Source organism: Hemiscyllium ocellatum, chromosome 43 (genome assembly GCF_020745735.1).
Source record: "Hemiscyllium ocellatum isolate sHemOce1 chromosome 43, sHemOce1.pat.X.cur, whole genome shotgun sequence".
NCBI classification, from domain to species: Eukaryota; Metazoa; Chordata; class Chondrichthyes; order Orectolobiformes; family Hemiscylliidae; genus Hemiscyllium; species Hemiscyllium ocellatum.
The window spans coordinates 33,856,656-33,879,989 of NC_083443.1; the positions used below are offsets into that span (position 1 = coordinate 33,856,656).

The 23,334-nt window shown below is 41.7% G+C and overlaps 1 protein-coding gene across 1 annotated transcript in view; it reads right to left on the reverse strand.

Annotated features, from left to right (window-relative positions):
- The window catches only part of LOC132834938 (synaptopodin 2-like protein), a 40,978-nt gene extending 21,846 nt beyond the window's left edge, over positions 1-19,132 (reverse strand). Inside the window, exon 1 of the mRNA XM_060854106.1 lies at positions 18,948-19,132. Coding sequence (XP_060710089.1) covers positions 18,948-19,052 — 105 coding nt within the window. The 5' untranslated portion in view covers positions 19,053-19,132. The remainder of the gene's footprint in view (positions 1-18,947) is intronic.
- Between the last annotated feature and the right edge of the window lie 4,202 nt (positions 19,133-23,334).

Sequence of the window (23,334 nt, forward strand, 5' to 3'; positions counted from 1 at the left end):
TTCTTACGAGATCACAGGACATAGACAGAGACTTAGAAAAGGATGTCTAACTAGAAAAAATGTCAACTTGCAAAAGACCACAGATGTGGCCACAAAGGAAAGTATTCACGACTGAAGAAATGAGTTATATTAATCTTATGGGTTGAAATAACAGTATGTTCATCCCATAGCAGGTATCTCCTGCCTTTGGAGCTTGCCACAAAGACTGTGAAATTATCTCCCAGGAAGAATCATTTCAAGATATGCGCTGATGAGTTCCCACCCACACTTCCCACTCTACATCCCTTGCCTTGGGAGGTTGGGTTGTCCAAACAGAAGGACTCCTGTGCAAACTTGAAGCTGAGGAAATGAGCTATGGTAATGGGTTGAGAAGCCTTTGCTTATGTTTTCTTATTCATTGCTGGGATGTGAGTACCATTGATCCTTAATTGCCTTTGAGAAGGTAGTGGTCAGCTGCTGTCTTAAACTGCTGAATTCCATGTGATTTATGTACAGTCAAAGTGCTCATAGGTACAAAGTCTCAGGATATTAACCTACAACACTGAAAGAAGATTAAGACTAAGTATTGGCCTAATGTTATTGTCAGTGGACTGTTAATCCAGAAACTCAGCTGGAGATCTGGGTTCAAATCCTGCCATGGCAAATGGTAAAATTTAAATTCAATAAAAATCTGAAATTATGAGTGTAAAGAATCTGTCAATTGTCAAAAGAACTCATGTGGTTCATTAATGTCCTTTAGGGAAGGAAACTGCCATCCTTACCTGGTCTGGCCTCACTGCAATGTGGTTGGTTCTGAACTGCCCTCTGGGCAAATAGGGGCGGATAGTAAATGCTAATCTAGTCATTGGTGCCCACCTTCTGTGAATGAATGGAAAAAGAAATACTGACGTTGTTCCAAGGATTTGGAAGGTGAATTTCTGCAGTGCATCTTGTAGATAGTACACACTGCTGCTGCTGAGCATCATTGGTGAAGACTAATTATTAAAATTGATTTATGGGGTGCCAGTCAAGCAGGCTGCTTTTTCCTGGCTGTTGTCAAGCTTCTAGAATGTTCTTGGAGCTGCACTCATCCAGATAAGTGAGGAATATTCCTGATCTGTGCCTTGTAGGTGATGGACAGGCTTTAGGAAATCAGGAAGTAAATTATTTGTTATTGAATTTCCAGCCTTTGACCTGTCCTTATAACTGCAGTACGTAAATTATTCGGGTTTTAGTGATGTCAAGGATGATGATGCTTTTGAATGTCAAGGAGCAATGATTAGATTCGGTCTTGTTGGAGATGGTCATTGTCTGGCCTGTGTAGTGTGAATATTAATTGCCACTTGTGCAAGTCCTTTAGCCATTCCTTGATATCACACGGTGTGAATTGAATTGATTTAAGATACTGGGGACCTCAAGAGAGGGCTGGCATGGATCACTGACTCAGCACTTTCGGCTCAAGATGTTGCAAATGATGCACACTTATGTTTTGCACTGATGTGCTGGGCTCCCCCATCTTTAAGGATACGGACATTTGTGAAGCTTACTTTTCTTGGTTGTTGTTTAATTGTCCACCAACACTCATGACTGGAAGTACTGCAGATCTTTGATCTGACATTTTTCTCAAATAGAATGGTGCTGTCAGCTCCAAAGGCTTCCTGTCTGCTGTGCAGTTAAGCAGCATTACACATGAATTTCAGTGTTGATGTGATGTCAGGTAAATAACCCTCATATCCCAAAAATTGACTAATCGGATCAAGCAGCATGTTTCTTCAGTTATGTATAATAGGCAGAGTACAGCGTGTATTAACCAGCCCACTTTTGAAAGAAACAAAGTAAACGTATACAGTTAATAGGACAACACTTACTGAAAAATCCAGAGTGCACAAATACCAACATGAACAAAGGTAATCATGTGCACTTGTAATGTGACTTATTTATGCTTGCTAGAAGTGGCATACATTCGCACACATCTACCCCTTCTATGCAAATGAAAGGAATATGGTTAGTTGTTAGATCTTTTAATGAATTGCCCAGGAGCTTGGGTAGCCTATCATTCCACATTGCTTCCTTCATAGTAATGCCTCAGACTCAGCTTGACAACCTATATTTTATCCCATAGAAAATTATTGTGATCATTTGAAATTTGGCATTCTTGCTGCTGTCCTGAAGAGAACAAAGTGAAAAGTTTCAGCAACAGGTCCACCTTTTCAGCATAAAACAGTAACATTTTAAAAAAGTGGAACATTTTGTACAGAATGTGAAACCTAAAAACAATCAAAGGTGACTGCTCAACTGAACAAAAATGAAGTGATTGATGCAGTTAAAAATTGCACAGCAGAAGGATCACAATCGGATGAGCACATGTCTCTGCAATTCCGCACTCAGGCTTGGCCAGACTGGGAGCGAAAGGCAAATCCCTCTGTGGCCAAAACTGGCCTGCAGCTCAGTGACAGGTGCCATTCCGTTCAGTCCACATATCCCAGGCACTACGTATGTCTGTCACTTTACATGCATTATCTCTCCACACACATTTTATTTAAAGCATTAACTTATCTGGAATGAGTGTACAGCCTTCTCTGGTAAACACTGAGGGACAGTTACTCTCATACATAAAACATTTGCCACAAGTGTTCTTTGAAAATCACACACTGCTTCCAATGGCTTACATCACTGTTCTGATATTTCATTTCTTTCTGTTTGCTGATGTGTTTGATTTCCTTTCTCCAGACCCTAATTTATGTTATTATTGCAGTGTATGGGGATTGTCTTGGGCCCTGAATATGTAAGGGCCACACTTCATATGATTTAATAGCAAAGTATAATGGATGCTGGAGACGTGAAGTCAAAATTATTCTGAAAATCATCATATTGAATTTGAAATGTTAAACTTGTTTTTCTCTCCACAGATGCCACCAGACCTGCTGAGTTTCTCCAGCACTTTCTGTTTTTAGTTCCTATAACCTCCCTGCCTGTGGGGAAGATCAGGATTTGACTGTTTTATGATCCCTCCTGTGGTAGATGGTGTTTCCAATCCCTAGTGTCACAAATCACACACAAGTAGCAGCTGTTTGTGTGATAATGATGGTTGGCATAGCTCTGGCCCAGCTAGAGTCACTGTCTTTAGCAAAGGAAACATATAGAGAGTGCAACAGCTGGATTGTTCACAGATCTTATTGGTGTTTGGAATAAAAAAGGTAATTCCTGAAGAAGGGCTTATGCCCGAAACGTCGAATCTCCTGCTCCTTGGGTGCTGCCTGACCTGCTGCGCTTTTCCAGCAACACATTTTCAGCTCTGATCTCCAGCATCTGCAGACCTCACTGTCTCCATAAAAAAAGGTAATTGCCTAGCAAGGATAAAGTTCATTCAATGCAGTTTTCCAAATACTGGGAAGTCAAAGTCACACCCCCCTCCCTCTTTTTTTGTAGAAAATGTGACTTTATTGTCCATTCATAAATCAAAAACTCACAGAATTCGATGTTTAATTTGTAATTGCTTTGGTGTTATCTACATTCAGAGTCTCTTAGTTATTGCTTTATTCTCAGCTCTTGATACCAGCTGGTATTCAGTGAATGGAAAATGGATTTGCAAGTGTTTCCTAACTTTTGTTCTCTGTCATTTCATAGAACAAAGTGACAGGTACTTGGGAAGGCCAGCACTTTGAAACTTCCTGTCTGTGTCACACCACCCTGACTGTGAAAGTTATCGCTGTTCCTTCATCCTTGCCGGGTCAAATTACTGGAACGCCATCTCGAACAGCACTGCGGCTGTTCTTATACCCTCTGGATTGCAGGAAAAGGCTCACCACCAACTTCTCAAGGCCAAATAAGGATGGGCAATAAATCACAAGCTTGCAAGCAACATCCTGAATTAATTCAGAAAAAGCTTGTTCTTAACGCTGAGGTTCATTTACAATCTCTCAGAGGTTCCACAGCATTGCATTCCCAGTGATCAATAACACATTTTAATGTTCCTCACAAGCTAATAATTTAAGTGGTTAAATGTTTCCATTAAAAAGCAATAATCCAGACATCTGTTGATATTTTAGTACTTCTTAACTCAATGTTCCATGAAATTTAAGAGCATCGGGAGCACTCTTGAAAATAAGGTAACTCCCAATTGCTGAACACTGCCACTTATTATTTGTTCGCTAAATCTTGATTCCACCCTTGGGCAACTATCTGTGTGGATTTTGTACAATCTCCCTGTGTTTGCAGAGGGTTTCCTCAAGGTGATCTGGTTTCCTCCCACAGTCCAAAGATGTGCAGGCTAGGTGGATTAGCCATGGGAAATACAGGGTTACAAGGATAGGGTGGGGGGATTGGTCAGGGTGGGATGCTGTTTGGAGAGTCAGTATGGACTCAATGGACTGAATAGCCTGCTTACATGACGTACGGATTCTATGATTCTAAACTCAACATGTAATATCATTTTAAATAAAACCAGAATGGTAAAGACTTAACAGCTCAAACAACATGTGATAACGAACCTAGATTAATATTCTCATCAGAAAGATTGACTTTCACAATTGCAAGTTGTCCCAAAGTGCTTCACAGTACGTGAAGTGTTTTTGAAATATAGTCATAGTTGTAAATTTAGGAAATATAACAGTCACCTTGTACACAGTAAGTGCCCAAAAGAAGCAATGTGATCATGGAGACATAATCCAGTTTAGGAATTAGAGGGATAAATATGGAATTTCTTTCTCCATCTTTTGCATTTGTTTGTGAGAGTAGGTGGTTTATCATCTGATTGAAGTGATGGCACCTTTGACAGTGCAGCACTCCCTCAGTGTTGTTTTGCAGTGAATGTCCACACTTCTATGCTTAAGATTCCCGATTAGAATTTGAACACGATATTTTCTGAACCTGTGAAGAAAGTGTTACCCACTGAGCCACGGCTGATGACATTATCGGCACTTCAATATCATTTAAACTAAAGAATGTTTTTGTGTGTCTTCCTATCCTACCTCCTGTCCAACCCTGCTTGTTAAACCAACTCCACAATATCTCAATCTGATCTGGTGATTGACATTCGAAAAAATGCTGCACTTTACTAATAATTCGCATAATTAAAAATTGAACTTAAAAAGTGTTTGTAGTCTGGATTGCACCTGCTGTAACCATCCCATCCCAAAATAGTGTCGTCTGGTATTGTGGATATGTGACTTTTGACTCATTGCTACTCTTTCCACCATTCTCCAGCCCTCCCCCAATCTATATCTGAAGAATGTGGATGTACATACACGATGGTATGTTAAGCCATAGATAAAAATAAAACTCTGCCAGTACAACCAACTCCTCACCATCCAAAAATAGTCCACGCAGGGTGGGGGAGGAGCAGTCCACAGAACTGCAAAGTAGTTTCAGGACCTTAGCTAAAAATAAACCCAGAAAATCAGTTCCAAGAAACAAAAGTTAATTGCCTTTGTGGTAATATTACCTCTGGAACAGGAGCCCAGAGGGCTCAGAGATTTTTAGAAATACAGCAACCCTTCCATCTCACTGAAGGGAAGGTTCAGAATGGGGGGGAGAGAGTGCAGAAGGACATTGGATTCATGAGGTACTCAAGGGAATGGGAGGAAATAGAGAAAGTATCCAAGAAAGGGAAAGGAAAGAAGGACCTGACAGGTAAAGTGATGGTGATTATTCTTGCTTATCACAAAACTCCTACTGCTTTTAATTAAACAAATCATAAGTCAAGCAGCATGGTGGCTCAGTGGTTAGCACTGCTGCCTGACAGTGCTAGGGCCCTGGGTTCAATTCCAGTGTCAGATGACTGTCTGTGTGGAATATGCACGCTCTTTTCCTGTGACGGTATGGGTTTCTGCCTGGTGCTCTGTTTTTTCTCCCACAGTCCAAAGATGTGCAGATTAGGTGGATTGGCCATGCGAAATTGTCTAATAGGGTCCATGTGGGCATTAATGTGGGGTTACATGGATAGGGTGAGTCTGGTGGGATACTCTTTAGAGGGTTGGTGCAGATATGTTAGGCCAAATGGCCTCTATTTGCACTGTAGGGATTCTATGATTCTAATCTCATCAATTACTTTGTCTCTAACTATGAACTTTGGCTCAGTTTTTGAATCTCATCTGTCATAGAGTCATAGAGATGTACAGCATGGAAACAGACCCTTCAGTCCAACTCATCCATGCCAACCATACATCCTATATTAATCTAGTCCCATTTGCCAGCACATGGCCCATATCCCTTTTAAACCCTTCCTATTCATATACACATCCAAATGCCTTTTAAATGCTTAATTGTACCTGCCTCCATCACTTCCACTGGCAGCTCATTCCACCCACGCACGACCGTCTGCTTGAAAAAAATTACCCCTTAGGAGTCTTTTAGATGTTTCCTTCTCACCTTAAACCTATGACCTCTAGTTTTGGATTCTCCTACCCTGGGGAAAAGACTTTGACAATTAACCCTATCCATGCCCTTCATGATTTTATAAACTTCTGTAAGGTCACCCTTCAGTCTACGATGCTCCAGGTAAAACAGCCCCAGTCTATTCAGCTATAGCTCAAACCCTCCAACCCTGACAACATCCTTGTCAATCTTTTCTGAACCCTTTCAAGTTTAACAACATCCTTCCTTTAGCAGCAAGATCAGAATTGAATGCAGTATTCTAAAAGTGGCCTAACCAATTCCTATACAGCCACAGCATGACCTCCCAACTCCTATTATCAATGCATTTACCAGTAAGGGCAAGCATGCTAAATGCCTTCTTCACAATCCTATCTATCTGTGACTCCACTTTTAAAGAACTATGAGCCTGTACTCCAAGGACTGTTTGTTCAGCAGCACTCCCCATGAACTTACCATTAAGTGTCTTAAGTCCTGCCCTGATTTGCCTTTCCAAAATACAGCACCTCACATTTATCTAAATTAAACTCCATCGGCCAATCCTTGCCCATCTGATCAAGATCCCATTGTAATCTGAGGGAACTTCATGGCTGTCCACTACACCATCTGTTTTGATGTCATCTACAAACTTACTAACCATATTCACATCCAAATCCATATGAATGACAAAAAGCAGATCCTTATGGCACAGCACTGGTCACAAGCCTCCTGTCCAAAAAGCAATCCTCTACCACCACCCTCTGTCTCCTACCTTGAAACTAATTTTGTGCCCAAATGGGTAGTTCTCCCTGTATTCTATCATCTAATTTTGTTAAACAGACTAACGTGCGGAACCTTGTCAAACGCCTTACTGAAGTCCATGTAGACAATATCCACTGCTCTACCCTCAACAATCCTCTTTGTACTTTCTTCAAAAAACTCAATCAAGCCAGTGAGACACAATTTCTCATATATAAAGCTGTGTTGACTATCCCTAATCAGTCCTGTCCTTTTCAAATACATGTAAATCCTGACCCTCAGGATTCCCTCCAACAACTTGCCCACCACCGATGTCAGATTTTTCCTTAACACCCTTCTTAAAAAGTGGCATCACATTAGCCAACCTTCAATCTTCCAGCTCCTCACCTGTAGCTATCAATGATACAAATATCCAAGTGCATGTCCCAGCAACCACTTTCCTCGCTTCCCACAAGTTCTAGGATACACCTCATCTGGTCCAGGGGATTTATCCACCTGTATGTCCTCAGTATCCTGGTCAATTTGAACTCATCAACCACTAGCACTAAAATATATAACTCGATCATTGATCAGAAGATGTAGGAACAGAAAAGTAGGCATCAACCTGTTCAATGAGAACATGCTGATCTTCTAATACTTAACAGCAGAAAAGTGGCAGAATTAGAGCATAATTATTTCACGTTGATATTTATCAGAGAGATAGAACAGAATGAAGAATGACATTGAATGAAGAAATGAACAAGGAATTAAGTCAATTTAAAAGGATTTTTATTCATTCGTGTGGTGTGGACTTCGGCTGGGATCGTACTTATTACCAATCCCTCATGTTTCTTTAGATGATGGCTGTAAGCTGCCTTCTTGAATCACTGCAGTCAACTTGGTGTAGGTAGTGGTCTGAAGTATTCAGGCTATGGGTGCCTGCAAAGTCTCTTTCCTGATGATTGCTGCTTTTCATCATTAACTAGAGCTCCTTACCTCCCTATGTACAGCAACACTCCTTTATTTACACCTGTCCATGTTAGGTGATCAAATAAAGCTGTCTACTGTGGCGTCATGCTCATTCAGGACTGGCGTCGCCTTCTTGTTGAAGTTGGATTCATGTGGACATAGATCAGGTGAACAGCAAGAGTCTTTCCCCTAGGGTGGGGGAGTTGGAAACTAGGAAGCGTATATTTAAGGAAAGAGGAGAAAAATCTAAAAAGGACATGAGAAGCAACTTTTTCACAAAGAGAATGATTGATATGTGGAATGAATTGCCAGGGGAAGTGGTGGATGCAGGTACGGTTACAACATTTAAAAGACATTGGGGTAAGTACATGAGTAGGAAATGTTTAGAGGGATATGGGCCAAATGCTGCCAAATAGGACCAGTTTGGTTTGGGTTCATGGTCAGCGTGGACAAGTTGGACTCAAGGGTCTGTTCCATGTTGTATGACTCTATGACTCTATCCCTGTTCTGGAGATGTATATTCAAATCCCAGAAGAATGAAATTATTATGTTCTCCTTGTTCTTAAAAGAAAGCATTGTTCATGTGAATTATGTATTATACAATGTATAACAATAGCACACAGTTCAGAACACTGACTGGTTAAACCCTTTGTCTGTGCTGCAATAGCAATGCCCCAGTTTCAGCCATGGGACCTGCTCCAAGTTACTATCTGGTGACCTTATCAGAAAAGCAACATGTAAAGGTGATGGGAGAGCACAAGTTCAGACTTGGTTATGATGCCCTTCATTTTCAAGCATTTTTTAAATGCCTTTTGTTGAAATACACATGTTTAACATGGTCTTTATGAGACAAACTATCAGAGGGTTGATAACACACTGTATCTATCTCACAGCAAAAGTTGATTCCTCCAGGAAAGAAGGAGAAAGTGATAAATTGGTGCAGGGGGAGGGAGAAATGACAGACCATTGTTCACCACAAAAACCATATCGGATTCTTCAGAAGAAAGACCTATAAGATTAGATTAGATTACTTACAGATTACTTACAGTGTGGAAACAGGCCCTTCGGCCCAACAAGTCCACACCGACCCGCCAAAGCGCAACCCACCCATACCCCTACATTTACCCCTTACCTAACACTACGGGCAATTTAGCATGGCCAATTCACCTGACCCGCACATCTTTGTGACTGTGGGAGGAAACCGGAGCACCCGGAGGAAACCCACGAAGACACAGGGAGAACGTGCAAACTCCACACAGTCACTTGAAACATTAACAGTTTCTCTCTTCACAATTGCTGCCTGATCTGTGAGTATTTCTTGTTTTTATTTCTGGAATAAAGGACATTGCTGTCCCTTGATTTTTATTTTGGATCTGCTCCCTGTTTTTATTATATCAGGTGCTCAGAGTTCTGGCAATTTTATATGAATTTTTTGACCAGATCAATCTGTTTACCTGGCTTTCTCCTTTCTCATCCAAGTGTGTATCTGTCATGCTGGACATGACACTTTAAAGTAAGTCTCTTGTTTCGCATTCAAAAGTTGGATAATCATAGGATCTCTACAGTGTGGAAGCAGGCCATTTGGCCCATCAAGTCCACACCAACCCTCTGAAGAGCATCTCATCCATACCCCCCCCCCCCCCCCGTAGCCTCTCCCTGTGACCATGTGTATGCCATGGCTAATCCACCTAATCTGCACATCTTTGGACTGTGTCAGGAAACTAGAAAGGAAACTCACGCTGTCATGGGAAGAATGAGCAAATTCCACATGGATAGTTATCAAAGAGCAAAATCAAACCCGGATCCCTGGTACAGTGAGGCAGCAGTGCTAACCATTGAGTTACTGTGCCATTTCTCGTTTCTCATTAGTTCTGGATGTGATGTCTTGTGGACAGCATCAATCTTGTGGTTGTCTGTCATCCCAGGGCAGGGGACATTTGGACAAATTAAGACTATTTGCAATATATCAATAGGGTGGCATCAAGGAGTGATCAATGCCACAAGACAGAAACACTGCCTGAGATGGATGGGTACAACAGAGGGCAGCACAAACTTCAGAACAGTTTTACTTTCATTGCTGATGATTCGCTTTATACAGACTGAACCCAGCCTTACCCACGTGCCAAGGAATGCTTTAGGTGTTCCTGTGGACTCTGTGTACTCCACCTGGTATGCAGGTAGTTTCATTGTCTTTGCGAGTTGGAGAGGAATTTCCAGGGTTGTCTAAAGGCTCTTTCTTATCTTTCTCAGTAGAGAGTGCTGTTCCAATGTAAGTGAACATAAATGCTTGAGTTTCCAACATTGACTAGATGAGCCAGCGATAATGGTCCTCATGATTTCTCTCTCAGCCTTCTTTTCACAGGATCATGCCTGTAAAGCTATTATTTCAGTTAAACTGGTCTCATCAGCTATATCACAATTAATCATGCTATCTACTCTAATTAAAGCTCATAATTAATTGTCATTTAAATTAATCTGCAGCAGCACCATCTCTGAGAGGTGTTTCAAGTTTTTACTCAGCAAGTAAAGAATGTTGTTTTTAGCCCATTTCCTCAAATGTTCAGCCAGGAACATTCCTGAAATTCTTCACTTAGTGATATACAGCCATCAAAAACATTTTTCCTGCAGTTAAGTGCATGTCAGGAAAGATTTCAGAGTTTTTTTAAAATTAGTGGAGTCTAACTATTGATGAAGATAATATATTGAAAATAAACTACCAGTACTTAAATACCGGAGCACGCCCTTTGTATTTACTTTCTTTCTATTCTTTCCTACAACTGGATGATCCCACTCCTGCTCTGACTTTTTATGTTCTTATTCAATATTTAGATGTGAATAATTTTAATAATCTTTGGCTGGACCATCAGCAACGAGATCTGGATTGAGTAAGAAATGTTGTTATACCAGAATCCTAATTCAGAGCAGGGGTAAGCCATTTGGCCCCTTGGGTTTGTTCTACCATTTAGTAAGATCATTATTGATCTGACTTTGGCTTTAGCTCCACATTCCTTGTTGTTGTTCCTTCATGCCAGGCTTCCCATGATTCTACACCCTTGTCAATCAAAACTCGGTCTAATTCTGCCTTGACAAAGGAGTGACTCAGCTTCCTTTGCTCTCCGGGGACGAGAATGCCACAGACCAATGACCCTCTGACAGAAAATATTTCTTATCAACTCTGCTTTAATTGGGAGACCCTGCATTTTCAAACAATGTCCCCTTATTCTAGTCTGTCCCACAAGGGGCAATGTCCCCCCAACATCCATCTTGTCAATTCCTCTCTAGATCTGATAAGATCACTTCTCACTTTTTTAAACTTCTCTAAAACATTTCACTCCGATTCTCCACGAACTCATCTGGATCGGACAAGTATAAGAGAGTGTCATGGGTTGTTCCTTCTGGTCAGTGTCCCAGTGTAGCTGCAGGGACAGTGCTTTGTGCATATCACAAGTCTTTCAGTGCATTTGATGAGGTCCATTTGCAGAGTTTTACAATACAAAGGGATAATCCAGACCCTGAGGTAATCTGTATTTCCTTGTGTGTTTGGGACGTGACAACTTTTATATAACAAAACAGGACTTAAATATTACATTTATGAAATTGCTTAATTTCCAATGAAGAAAAAAAATTGTATTTATTCAAAAAAATATATTTGCAACATTGGATCTTTATACCATAACTATGCTTACTTGCAGAATAAATATGAAATTTAACAAAATTCTGATGATAATTTAGGATTCCGGATAACCCAGAGAGAATGTAAAAGAATCAGTTTGTGGCATGTGGTCATATAATGATGTCTGAAGCTTTTTTAGTTCAACTATAGAATTTTCCCATACCTGACACTGTCTAATCCCAGAGCTCTGTGAGTCACTGGATACTTAATGCATGAGAGCGTGTTTAGGACGAAGTGGGTGCCAGATGTCATGAGCCTGTATTGAGATCTATTCAGTTTAACTAAATATAGTTCTGGTTATCTGGTGCTATACTGGTAATTTGAACAGGTGCTGTTTTGTGGATCTAGGCCACACACATAAAATATATTTCACCTTCCCAGCCTGGGTAACAACTCAGTGGAGTGAAACAGCCTCCCTTCTAAAACACACCCCAGTGCAATCGTACTGATTTCAATGTGAGTGGACTGTGTAAGGAATGAGCAAATGGATCATCTCTTCAACAGTGAAGTTGGAAATCAGTCCCATCCCTTAACAGAAGTGTTCTGTCTGATTTTCATTCCAGGTCCTGAACAATTTGTGTGCTTTGAGGTGAGATTGTGCTCTGCGTTCAGGGTCAGGTAGATTTGTGCAGTCTGTAATGTTGGAAGTTAATCAAAAGCAAACTACAAATGCTGGAGTCATAAAAACAAAGTGTTATGAATACTATAGTTCTGAAGAAGAATCCTGTTGGACTGCCAGTGTTAATTCTCTTTCTCTCTCTAGAGATCTGAATTAAAAGCAGAAACTGCTGGACAAACTCTGAAGAGAGAAAGAGAGAGAGAGCAACAGAGTTAACACTTACTGTCCAGTAAGATTCTTCATTATTTCCTGTTGCATTTTTCCAATACTCTGTTTTTATACACATTGGAACTTCACACCCACATTAATATATACTTTGGAACTTCATGCCCACATTAATATATACTTTGGAACTTCATGCCCACATTAATATATAATGACAACACTGTAACAAAATAAAGAAGATAAGCCCATGAATGAGAAGCTTTAGTTCCAAATACAACTTAGAAAAAAACTGCTGCTGTTTTGAATCAGAGTGTTATAGAGTGTTTATGGCAAAAAAGAGTCTATTCCACCCATTGACTAGAAGCAAAGAACTGGTAAAGGGCCTCAAAATAATCGTCAAAAATATTAATAAAGTAAGCTGGAACAAACCTTTTCTATTGGATTGGTAAATCAGTAACTCTGGGCAGTAAACATCAGTTCATCATCAAAATTAGGCATTCAAAGAGATTTTTAACGTATAAGATGGTTGTGACAAAGAATTGTCAAACTCGATAGAAGGGGGGAAAATCCATGGTTCTCTCATGGTAAACACACAAATATTTGGAAACATTCATAAAGAATAGCAGAAAGAGCAGCAAATATTAACTCAGTGGGTTGTACCTTTACCAGAGCTAGTACAAGAGCAATGGATTGAATGGCCTCTTTGCACACTGAAAGATTTTGGTGTAGGGCATACAGAAAATGAAACAAATTGATCTGATCTCAAAGGAAATCTCACCACAATGATCTAATCAACAATGGGTTTTCCACATCCTTCATTACAAGTTGGGGAATTCGGGAGTATTTGCTTTAAATTTTGAGATATTGTCATCTGGGATATTCTTCCCAAAAGAACATTGGAAGCAGATTCAATAGTTGCTTTCAAAAGGCAACTGGATAAATTTGGAGAAGTTTGTAAGGCTGTGGAGAAAGATCAGAGGAGTGGAGCAGTTGGAAAGCTCTCTAAGAGCTAACACAGGTACCATGAATGAATACCATCAGTGATGAATTATTCCATAAAACATGTGTCACCAGCTTCAGATCTGTAATTAGGAAACTGGACACCAAGAGAGGTTTCTGATGAAGATTTCATGGTTTGCACTTCCTTGTTAAGATAAATTCTATATCACTTTTGTAACTATTTCCAATCTAACGATGCTGCGTGACATTTTAGCAGTAAACTTGAGTCTGTACCCACTACATATTGACGTATGGGCAAGAAGAACACCACTTCACACCTCTAAACCTGCTGATATCAACTGAAACCAAACACCAACACAAAATGTATCAGCAGTCAATGTCTTACATTTACCTTCCCCACAACCAGAACTTACTGCCTCCAATCCAGAATATTGCAGAACATCCAGCCAAGAGTTTTCTATTTCTTGGTTGAATGAAGGGGACCACTCAACAAAATATATAACTCACATCTCCCTTTAATTCAATGAAACCATACAGAGGAGTGTGAATATTGGATATTAATGACATGGATAATATTTTAAACATAAATTAAGAAATAGGACCATAATTTTAGAACTAAATAAAATACCAGTCTTCAGTCTCATTGTACGTAATGAGCACCCATACTTCTCGGCAGTACAAAATTCAAAAGGTTCACAATTGAGTGAATAAAGAAGTTTCTCCTTATCCCAGTTCTAATGGCTGACCCTTTATTCTGAAAGTGTAACCTTACCTGTAGACTCCTCAGTTCTGCAAGGCTCCTTGCAACATCTACTCTACAAGTCTCTTAAAAATGTTATACATTTCAGTGAGATCACCGCTCATTCTTCTAAACTCTTGGGAATATCGATTCAATCTCTCTTGGTAGAATGATGTCTGCAATGAAGGAATCAGTCTTCATTGCACTCACTCTCAGGCAAGTTATAACCTTAATTAGGAAGGAGAACAAAAGTGTAGAGAATGTTCTGGGTATGGTTTCTGTATGGTTTTATACAATTGCTGCAAGAATTATTTGTTCTTCAACTTCAATCCTATCTAATAAAGACCAACATCTACTTTCCTATGGGCTTCCTGTACCTTCTTATTAACTTTCCGTGACTCATTTACAAGACATCCGGATCCCTCTGAATGTTAATATTTCCTGTTGTGACCCTCTGCTGTCTACAAATATTCTATTCAACCTGATAGCTCGGAAATATGCCAACAAGGTAACCTTCAAAGTATTCAGCTCAACCAACTGACAGGGGCTTGAACCTAAAGCTGACAACAGATCTCAATCAGAACAACAATGACTTCACAAATTTTATATTCATGGCATTTTGCAAAATGTGCTTCAATTCATGTTTCTGAGGAAGTTTGTAAACCAACAATTCCAGTTTCATTCAAAGTTTACTTTGTTACATTTGCCTGAAAGGTTTTTGGTCACTCAGGGAATCAGAGCAGAAAAGGGAGATGAGGTACCGCAGTAGACTCAATGGGACGAATGGTCCACTCCTGCTGTTAATACGAACCAAAGAACTCCTGTATTAATGACAAAATCCAATAACATATCTATCGACATTTCTGCTCATTCCAATGATCGCACCCTTGCTGGCAAAACAAGGACCCGATGAGAAATATCCAGGAACACTAAAGGAATTAAGGGTGGAAACTGTGGCGGCACTGTTCACAAATTTTTAGTCTCCCTTTGACTTATTGGTGGTGCCAGAGGACTGAAGAATTGTAAATGTTACTCCTGTTCCCAATAATTTATCATATTAATTGTCCTGTAGGCATATATGGTTAACTCAGGAAAGCCAGCATAGATTCGTTAAGGGAAATTTGTTAATTAACTTGTTGAAATTGTTTGAAGAGGTAAGAGGGAGCGTTGATGAGAACAATGCAGTTGATGTAGAGTCAATGGATATCCAAGAAGTATTTGGTATTGTGCTGTACAACAGATTCTGAGCAAAGTCCTAACTCATGAAATAAAAGGAACAGTAGTACAATGGATATGGAACTGGCTGAGTAATAGGAACAGAAATTAGTGGCTAATGTACATTTTTGCAGGTTGGAGGAAGCTTTGTAGTGGAAATGTCCAAGGGTCTATAGTGGGACCGTTGCTCTTCCTGATAAATACATACATATATGAATAAACAAGACCTTAGTGCATACAAATGTTGTGTCGATATGAAATTTGGAAGCATTGTGAATTGTCAGAACAATATAGAATTTCAATAAAACACAGAGAGGTTGATGGGATGGATGAACAAGTGGCAGATGAAGTTTAGATTAGATTACTCACAGTGTGGCAACAGGCCCTGCGGCCCAACAAGTCCACACCGACCTGCCGAAGTGCAACCCACCCAGACCCACTCCCCTACATTTACCCCTTCACCTAACACTATGGGCAATTTAGCCTAACCTGCACATGTTTGGATTGTGGGAGGAAACCCACGCAGACATGGGGAGAATGTGCAAACTCCACACAGTCGCCTGAGGTGGGAATTGAACCCAGGTCTCTAGCTCTGTGAGTTAACCACTGTGCCACCGTGCCACCCAAGTTCAATGCAGAGAAATGTGATGTAATTCATTTTGCTGTCATAAGTCAAAATGAAATAAAGGACACAATTCTACAGAGAGTGTAGGGGCAGATGGACCTGGGTATATATCAGTCTGAGTCATTATAGGTAGCAGGGAAGATTGAGAGTGGGATTTATACAGTTTGAGGGAGGTAGAGTACAAGAATGAGATGCTTATGTTGAACTTATATAAGAAATTATTTCATTCTCAGCTAGAGTATTGAGACCAGTTAAGACCTGCTCTCTCATTAGAGAGGGATGGCTGGTGGTGGATTAACCTGAAGGTCACTTTGTCCCAGGTGAGGTCGAGAAGGTGAATCCTTTATGGTGACCTCAGCCAGTGTGAGAATTGAACCCATGCTGTAGGCATCATTCTGCATCACAACCAGCCATCGAGCCACTGAGGTAACTATGATGACATCGCAAGTTTTTAATTTCCTAATTTTAAATTGATATTCGGACATTGAGTGAGATATTGGCATGGAACAGAATTGTCCAAGAGGTCCTTAATTAGTAAATGCAACAAAATTGGCACAGAATTGTAACTTGTAGTGGCATTGTTCCTCCCTCTAAGCCAGAAGAGCCAGGTTGTAAGTCCCACCTGCTCCAGAGGTGTGTCTTGATATCCCTGAACAGGTTGATTCAAAACAAAATTCAAAATTGTGAGTGTTTTCACAAATGCACTGCTGCCACAATTTGTCAGTGTATAGTATTGGTGAGGCAGCTCATTCGGAGGGTCAGTGACCTTGGCCCAGTGGTTAAGTGCTGGAGTATTTCTATGCATAAATTGTCACCTAATAAACATGTCACAATGTCCTGTTTTACTTTTGAGTCCACTGTAATCCCTTAGTTTGAGACCAGTTTACAAAGTTGCTACAATTGCAACAAATTCTTTCATCATTCATCATCATTCTAAGGAGGAAGAAAATGTCCAGGAGAACAGAGTTGGACCATTGAGATTTACAGACTGAGGAAGCACTGAGCGAGGCTGTTCAGCCCACTTTGCATTTGCTGGGTTTGTGAGTGAATGTGTGCACTTATCTAAATATTAAAGCAGGGTCTGGTTGGAACAATGGAACTGGAGACGAGTTCAGATTTTCCAGGTTGGGTCAATCTCCAGGTACATCGACACATGATGCCACCAGACCTGCTGGGTTTGCTGGCCAGCCCGTAAAACAACCCTTCATTTGATGAGATTTATAACAAGACATGGCATAACTTGTCAACAATAGAAACATAGAAAAACAGGAGCAGAAGTAGGCCATTTGGCCCTTTAAGCTGGCTCCACCATTCCTTATGATCATTCCACACAGTAATCATGTTCCCACTCCCCCAATCCTTTAATCCCTTTAGCCTCCAGTGCTATGTGCAACTACTTCTTTAAATTATTCAATGTTTTAACCTTGACTGCTTTCTCTGCTAGCAAATTCCACACTCTCACCACTCTCTGGGTAAAGAAAGTTCTCATCCTACTTCTCAATGATTTACCCCATATTCTGAGGCTGTGACCCCTGGTTCAGGACTCCCCTACCTTCAGGAACATTCTTCCTGGTTCTGCACTGTCTAGAATGTATGAGATCTCCCCTCCCCCACTTCCGATCATTTTTCTAAACTCCATTGAATATAATCCTAACTGATTCAACATCTCCTCACACTTCAGCCCTGCCATCTGAGTTCTGTTTATTTTCTGAGCCTGAGTTAACATTGGTCTACCTAGAGAGACAGAAGTCAAACAATCACCAAATGGCAAACATTTCCCACAGTAATAACACTGTTTCCGGCTCTATTTGGAGTATTCCCCCACAGAGGGAAGGGTCAGGCGGCTGAGCAGCACTTCTACAGGTTCAATAGGCCTCTAAGTCAACTAATTCTGTTGTCATCAAACCAGAAACTGCTGGAGGAACTCAGCAGGTCTGGCAACAACTGTATAGAGAGAAACAGAGTTAAGGTTCCAATTTTTGTATGACTCTTGTTCTGAGGAAAATTCCTGCTAGACTGGAACCGTTAACTCTGATTCTCTCTCTGCAGATGCCGCCAGACCTGCTGGGTTTCTCCAGCACTTTCTGATTTCATTGCCATCTCGGAATTAACCTGAATTGGCCCAAGGTCAGGCGGGAGTTAACTCCCTGAGTGGACAGTTTGATTCTATCTGACAGTGAGCTGTTTCCAATCCCTCTCTCTATGGCCAATGCCTTGGGTCTGAAAGGTTTTCACTGAAATCTATCCAACAGAGTTTCATGCAGTTAGTTTGCCTCATCTCTAATCGAGGATTATACCCTTCGTTCCCGAGCACACGAACAGGAGCCGTTTGGAGTTTAATCTGGACACCATCAGCAGCGTAAAATAATCCGGTGTTTGCGAAAGTCCTGCTCTGGGGAACCCCGTTGTTTGCACTCGAGACACTTTATAGTTAAACTCACTTCATCGACAACTCGAAAGCAACTGAGCAAGAGCCGGACCAAATTCTCCCTCAGACTGTAAACGGGGCAGACTGACCTCAGGACATGTAATAGGGCCAGGTATGGACAGAGAGTGTGTGCCCAGAGGGGGACCGCCCCGGAGACCCCTCTCTCTGTCTGGGATCCCTCTCTCGGAGATCCCTCTCTCTGTCTGTCTGGGACTCTTTCTCCCTGGGGCCATCCCTTTCTGGGGGTCTCCTGATCTACAATCTACCCTCTCAGACATCGACCCCCTCCCCGGGGGTGGAGTCTCTGGGCACGGTGCATTTCTCTGGGGATAATCTCTCCCTCTCTGGGGGTTATTCTGTTCGTGTGACTCTGCTCTGGGTCTCTCTGGGAATGGCTCTGAAGGTCATTAACCGGGTCTCCCCCCGGTCCCTCTCTCTCTCTCTCTCTCTGCCCGGGGTTTCTGATCCAGTCGCAGCCTCTCCTACCTTGGCCACTTGCAGCGGTTGGTGTAGCTGGGACCCTCCTTGCAGCCTGAATCCCCAGGGCGCACCCCCTGTCAGGGTAACCAGTGTCTCCTCCAGGCTCCCCATCGCCTGCCCTGCTGTCCTTCAGCAAACCGGGGCTCCCTGACATCTCGGCATGACCCTGGAGCTCCCCATCAGCGTGCAAGCTGCTGTCTCCGACGGGAAACTGTCAGCTACTCGGTGGACCCGTCCCCCCGCCTTGGCCAGTCCGAGCCGAGCTAACATTAGGAGCTCGACCCAGGTTTGGTCCAAAGCCAGTTTTCAACACATGTTGCGTCAGTCTCTCGGAGACCAGGGACAAGCTGGAAGGGACTGGTGAAAGAGTGGGCAAACTTCAGAGTCCTGGCAAACTCTTGCCAAATCCACCTTCACTGGCTGTGTAACCAAAAGCAAGGAAGTCAGTTTCAGAGGGAACTGAAGTGACTGGCACAAGGTCCTGAGTCCAATCTCACAATTTGAAGTTTGTTAGATTATTGATTTCTGAAGGTGCAGGACGCCTTGATAGTTTGATGTGCCACAGATTTTTGGCTTTGATTGCAGGAGAATCTGTTCTTGTTTGGAGCAGACAACTGTCAGACCAGCAGCAGTTAGTCAGCGCCTGCACAAGGCGAACATTTAATGGAAATCAGTTATGATCCTGCAACAAATAAAGTCTTTCCATTCTATTCAATGATCTGCCTCATTTGTCTCAGTCAGAAATGCACACATCTGAAACATCCCTCAGTGCACAGCTCCCTCAACATAATACTTACCGTGCTCAGGACAGCACTCAGTCAGTGTGACACTCCCTCAGCACAAAAATCCCTCAGTGCAGTACTTCCTCTGTACAGAAGTCCCTAAGTGTGACATTCCCCCAGTGTGATATCACCCTAGTGTGATACTCCCTCAGTGTGATACTCCCTCGATATGGAATCCCCTCAGGACACAACTCCCTCAGTGTGGTATTCCCCCAGTGTGATACTCCCCTAGTGTGATACTCCCTCAGTGTGGTACTCCCTCAATATGGAATCCCTTCAGTACAGAACTTCCTCAGTGTGGTACTCCCCCAGTGTGATACTCCCCTAGTGTGATACTCCCTCAGTGCGGTACTCCCTCAATATGGAATCCCTTCAGTACAGAACTTCCTCAGTGTGGTACTCCCCCAGTGTGATACTCCCCTAGTGTGATACTCCCTCAGTGCGGTACTCCCTCAATATGGAATCCCTTCAGTACAGAATTCCCTCAGTGTGGTATTCCCCCAGTGTGATACTCCCCTAGTGTGATACTCCCTCAGTGCGGTACTCCCTCAATATGGAATCCCCTCAGGACACAACTCCCTCAGAGTGGTATTCCCCCAGTGTGATACTCCCCTAGAGTGATACTCCCTCAGTGTGGTACTCCCTCAATATGGAATCCCTTCAGTACAGAACTTCCTCAGTGTGGTACTCCCCCAGTGTGATACTCCCCTAGTGTGATACTCCCTCAGTGCGGTACTCCCTCAATATGGAATCCCTTCAGTACAGAACTTCCTCAGTGTGGTACTCCCCCAGTGTGATACTCCCCTAGTGTGATACTCCCTCAGTGCGGTACTCCCTCAATATGGAATCCCTTCAGTACAGAACTTCCTCAGTGTGGTACTCCCCCAGTGTGATACTCCCCTAGTGTGATACTCCCTCAGTGCGGTACTCCCTCAATATGGAATCCCTTCAGTACAGAATTCCCTCAGTGTGGTACTCCATCAGTACAGCATTCCCCCTGTATGATACTCCCTCAGGACAGAAAGTCCTCAGTGCAGCACTTCTTCCATAGATTACTCCCTTAGTAGTGTATCCCCTGAATACATGATTCACTCGGTCCATCACTCCCTCAGTATGGCACTCCCTCAAAACAGCATTCCCTCAGTAAAGCAGTCCCTTCACCTAAAAGGTTCCAAATAAAAGGTCAATGTGCAATACGTATGTTCATGGTGTTAGGTATAGTATTCTATGCTGTGATCCCAGCGGATGTTATGACTGGACAAATCACATCCCAAATTGAAATCTGGTTCAATGGATAATTTTGTTTTATTTTTGTCTTTCAGTGCAAGAGAAGTACACAATGCCGCAGATTTGGGTTTTACAATAAAATAGTTTAATCAAACTATTTACATACAAGCCAATTCGAAGGATTTTAAAACACACAGCAAAATAAAATCTCACCTATTCCAATGCCATCACTGTGTATTATTCAGATCCCAGAAAGTGATTTAACTTCTCTATTACATCTATAGGTTTGACTTAACTGCGTCTTTCAAATCTCGGTCTTCACACCTTGATTGCCTATTTTTCTTTGAGTAATCACACAGCTTAAACTTTCTTAACTTTAAAGAAACCCTCCAGGGTTCTAAGTAAACATTTCTCGTCTGGAATTTTCAAACTACAATCCATATACTGAGGTAACCTAACTGTGCTGAACTAACTTCTTTCTCCAGGAGAAACTGTTCTCACGTTAAAACCAAAAGCAAGTAAATACCTATCAATGCTTCCTTTCTCCAATTGTTTAACTCACACAATACAAACAAATTTGTATGATCACTCCAGGAGACCCCAGTCAGCTGCTCTCTGACACGTTCTAAATAATGAATTAGAATTAGAATCCCTACAATGTGGAAACAGGCCCTTTGGCCCAACAAGTCCACACCAACCCTCTGAAGAGTAACCCACCCAGACCCATTCCCTTACCCTATATTTAACCCTGATGAATGCACCTAACCTTCACATCCCTGAACACTATGGGCAACTTAGCATGGCCAATTCTTTGGACTGTGGGACGAAAACGGAGCACCCGGAGGGAAACTACACAAGCATGGGGAGAATGTGCAAACTCGCTCAAGGCTGGAATCGAATATGGGTACCTGGCACTATAAGGCAACAGTGCTAACCACTGAACCACCGTGCCACCCTAAATGGGTCCGGAAAGATTTACAATTTAACTGTTAAACTCTTTCATATACATAGACCAAAACACACAAGAGCTAGTTCAAAATCCCAACATTAAAATAAATTATATGAATACGCATAGACCACACACACCTTACATCAGAACTAGTACGGATAGAATAATGGTGGGCTGGCAGAAAAACAGACAGAATAAATGGCACAAATATCTTTTCAGATTGACATGATGTGACAAATGGTGTTCTGTGAGTTGACTGTCAACTGTTTACAAATTACATCAATAACTTAGATGAGAGGGTCAACGGCATAGAATCAGTCATAGAATTCTTACAGTGCAGATAGAGGCCATTCGGCTCTAGAACGGTGGCTAATTTTGCAGATTACACAAACATTGATAGGAATTGATGATGTGAAGTTTACATAACCAGGATGCAGACCACTGTAGAAAAGTTCAGTGTGAATAAATCTGACAGAAAGAATAAAATGTGGGAAAATCTGAAATTTTTCACTTTGTCAGGAAGAAAAGCAGAGTATTATTTGGTCAGAGAATGACTGTGGAATTCCAAACTACAGGGGGAGCTAGATGTGCAAGAGTATAAGTCACCGAAGGTCAGTATGCAGGTTCGATGAATGATTCAGAAAGCCATTGGAATGCTGACCTTTATTTTGGAAGAAATTGAGCATCAGATAAGGATATTATGTTTTAGTTTTACAGAGCATCGAGGCAACCACATTTTTACTTAAACACATGCAGTATTTAAAACAAAATAGATGGAATTAACAGCACAAATACAGGTTAATGAGCATGATCTTATAACCATTATGGAAATAAGATTACAAGGAGATCAATGCTCAGGGCTAAATATTAAGGACATGTGCTACATTCCATCTAATTGCTCCAGCCACTGTGTGACTCTGAGGTCCACTTGTGGCATTGGCTCCAAAGACTGTAAGTGACTGTGTCAGCACACAGATTCTCAGAGCATGTAGATAATTGGGAGGTGGGTGGGGCGGCGGGGGGGGGGGGGGGAGGGGGGTTGGCGGCGTGGTTCTCTGCATGATTCGTGAATAGACAGCATCCAAATTCAGTAGCAAATAAGGAAGATAAATGGAATGTTGGCCTTTATTTCAAAAGAAATAGGGTATGAAAATAGGAAGTCTTGTGGGAAAGTTTAGGATCAGAGGGCATAATCTCAAAGTAACCAGTTGCCAACTTAAGAAAGAGACCCAGAGGGATTTTGTCTCTCAGAGAAGAACAAATTTGTGGAATCCTTTAGCATAGAGTACTGTAGAGATGGTCATTGTGTATAATCAAGGCTGAGATAGACAGACATTTCAAACAGTAAGGGAATCAAGAGTTATGGAGAAAAGGCAGGAATGTGGATTTGAGGATTGTCAGGTCAGCCGTGATCTCGCTGAATGGTGAAAGAGAC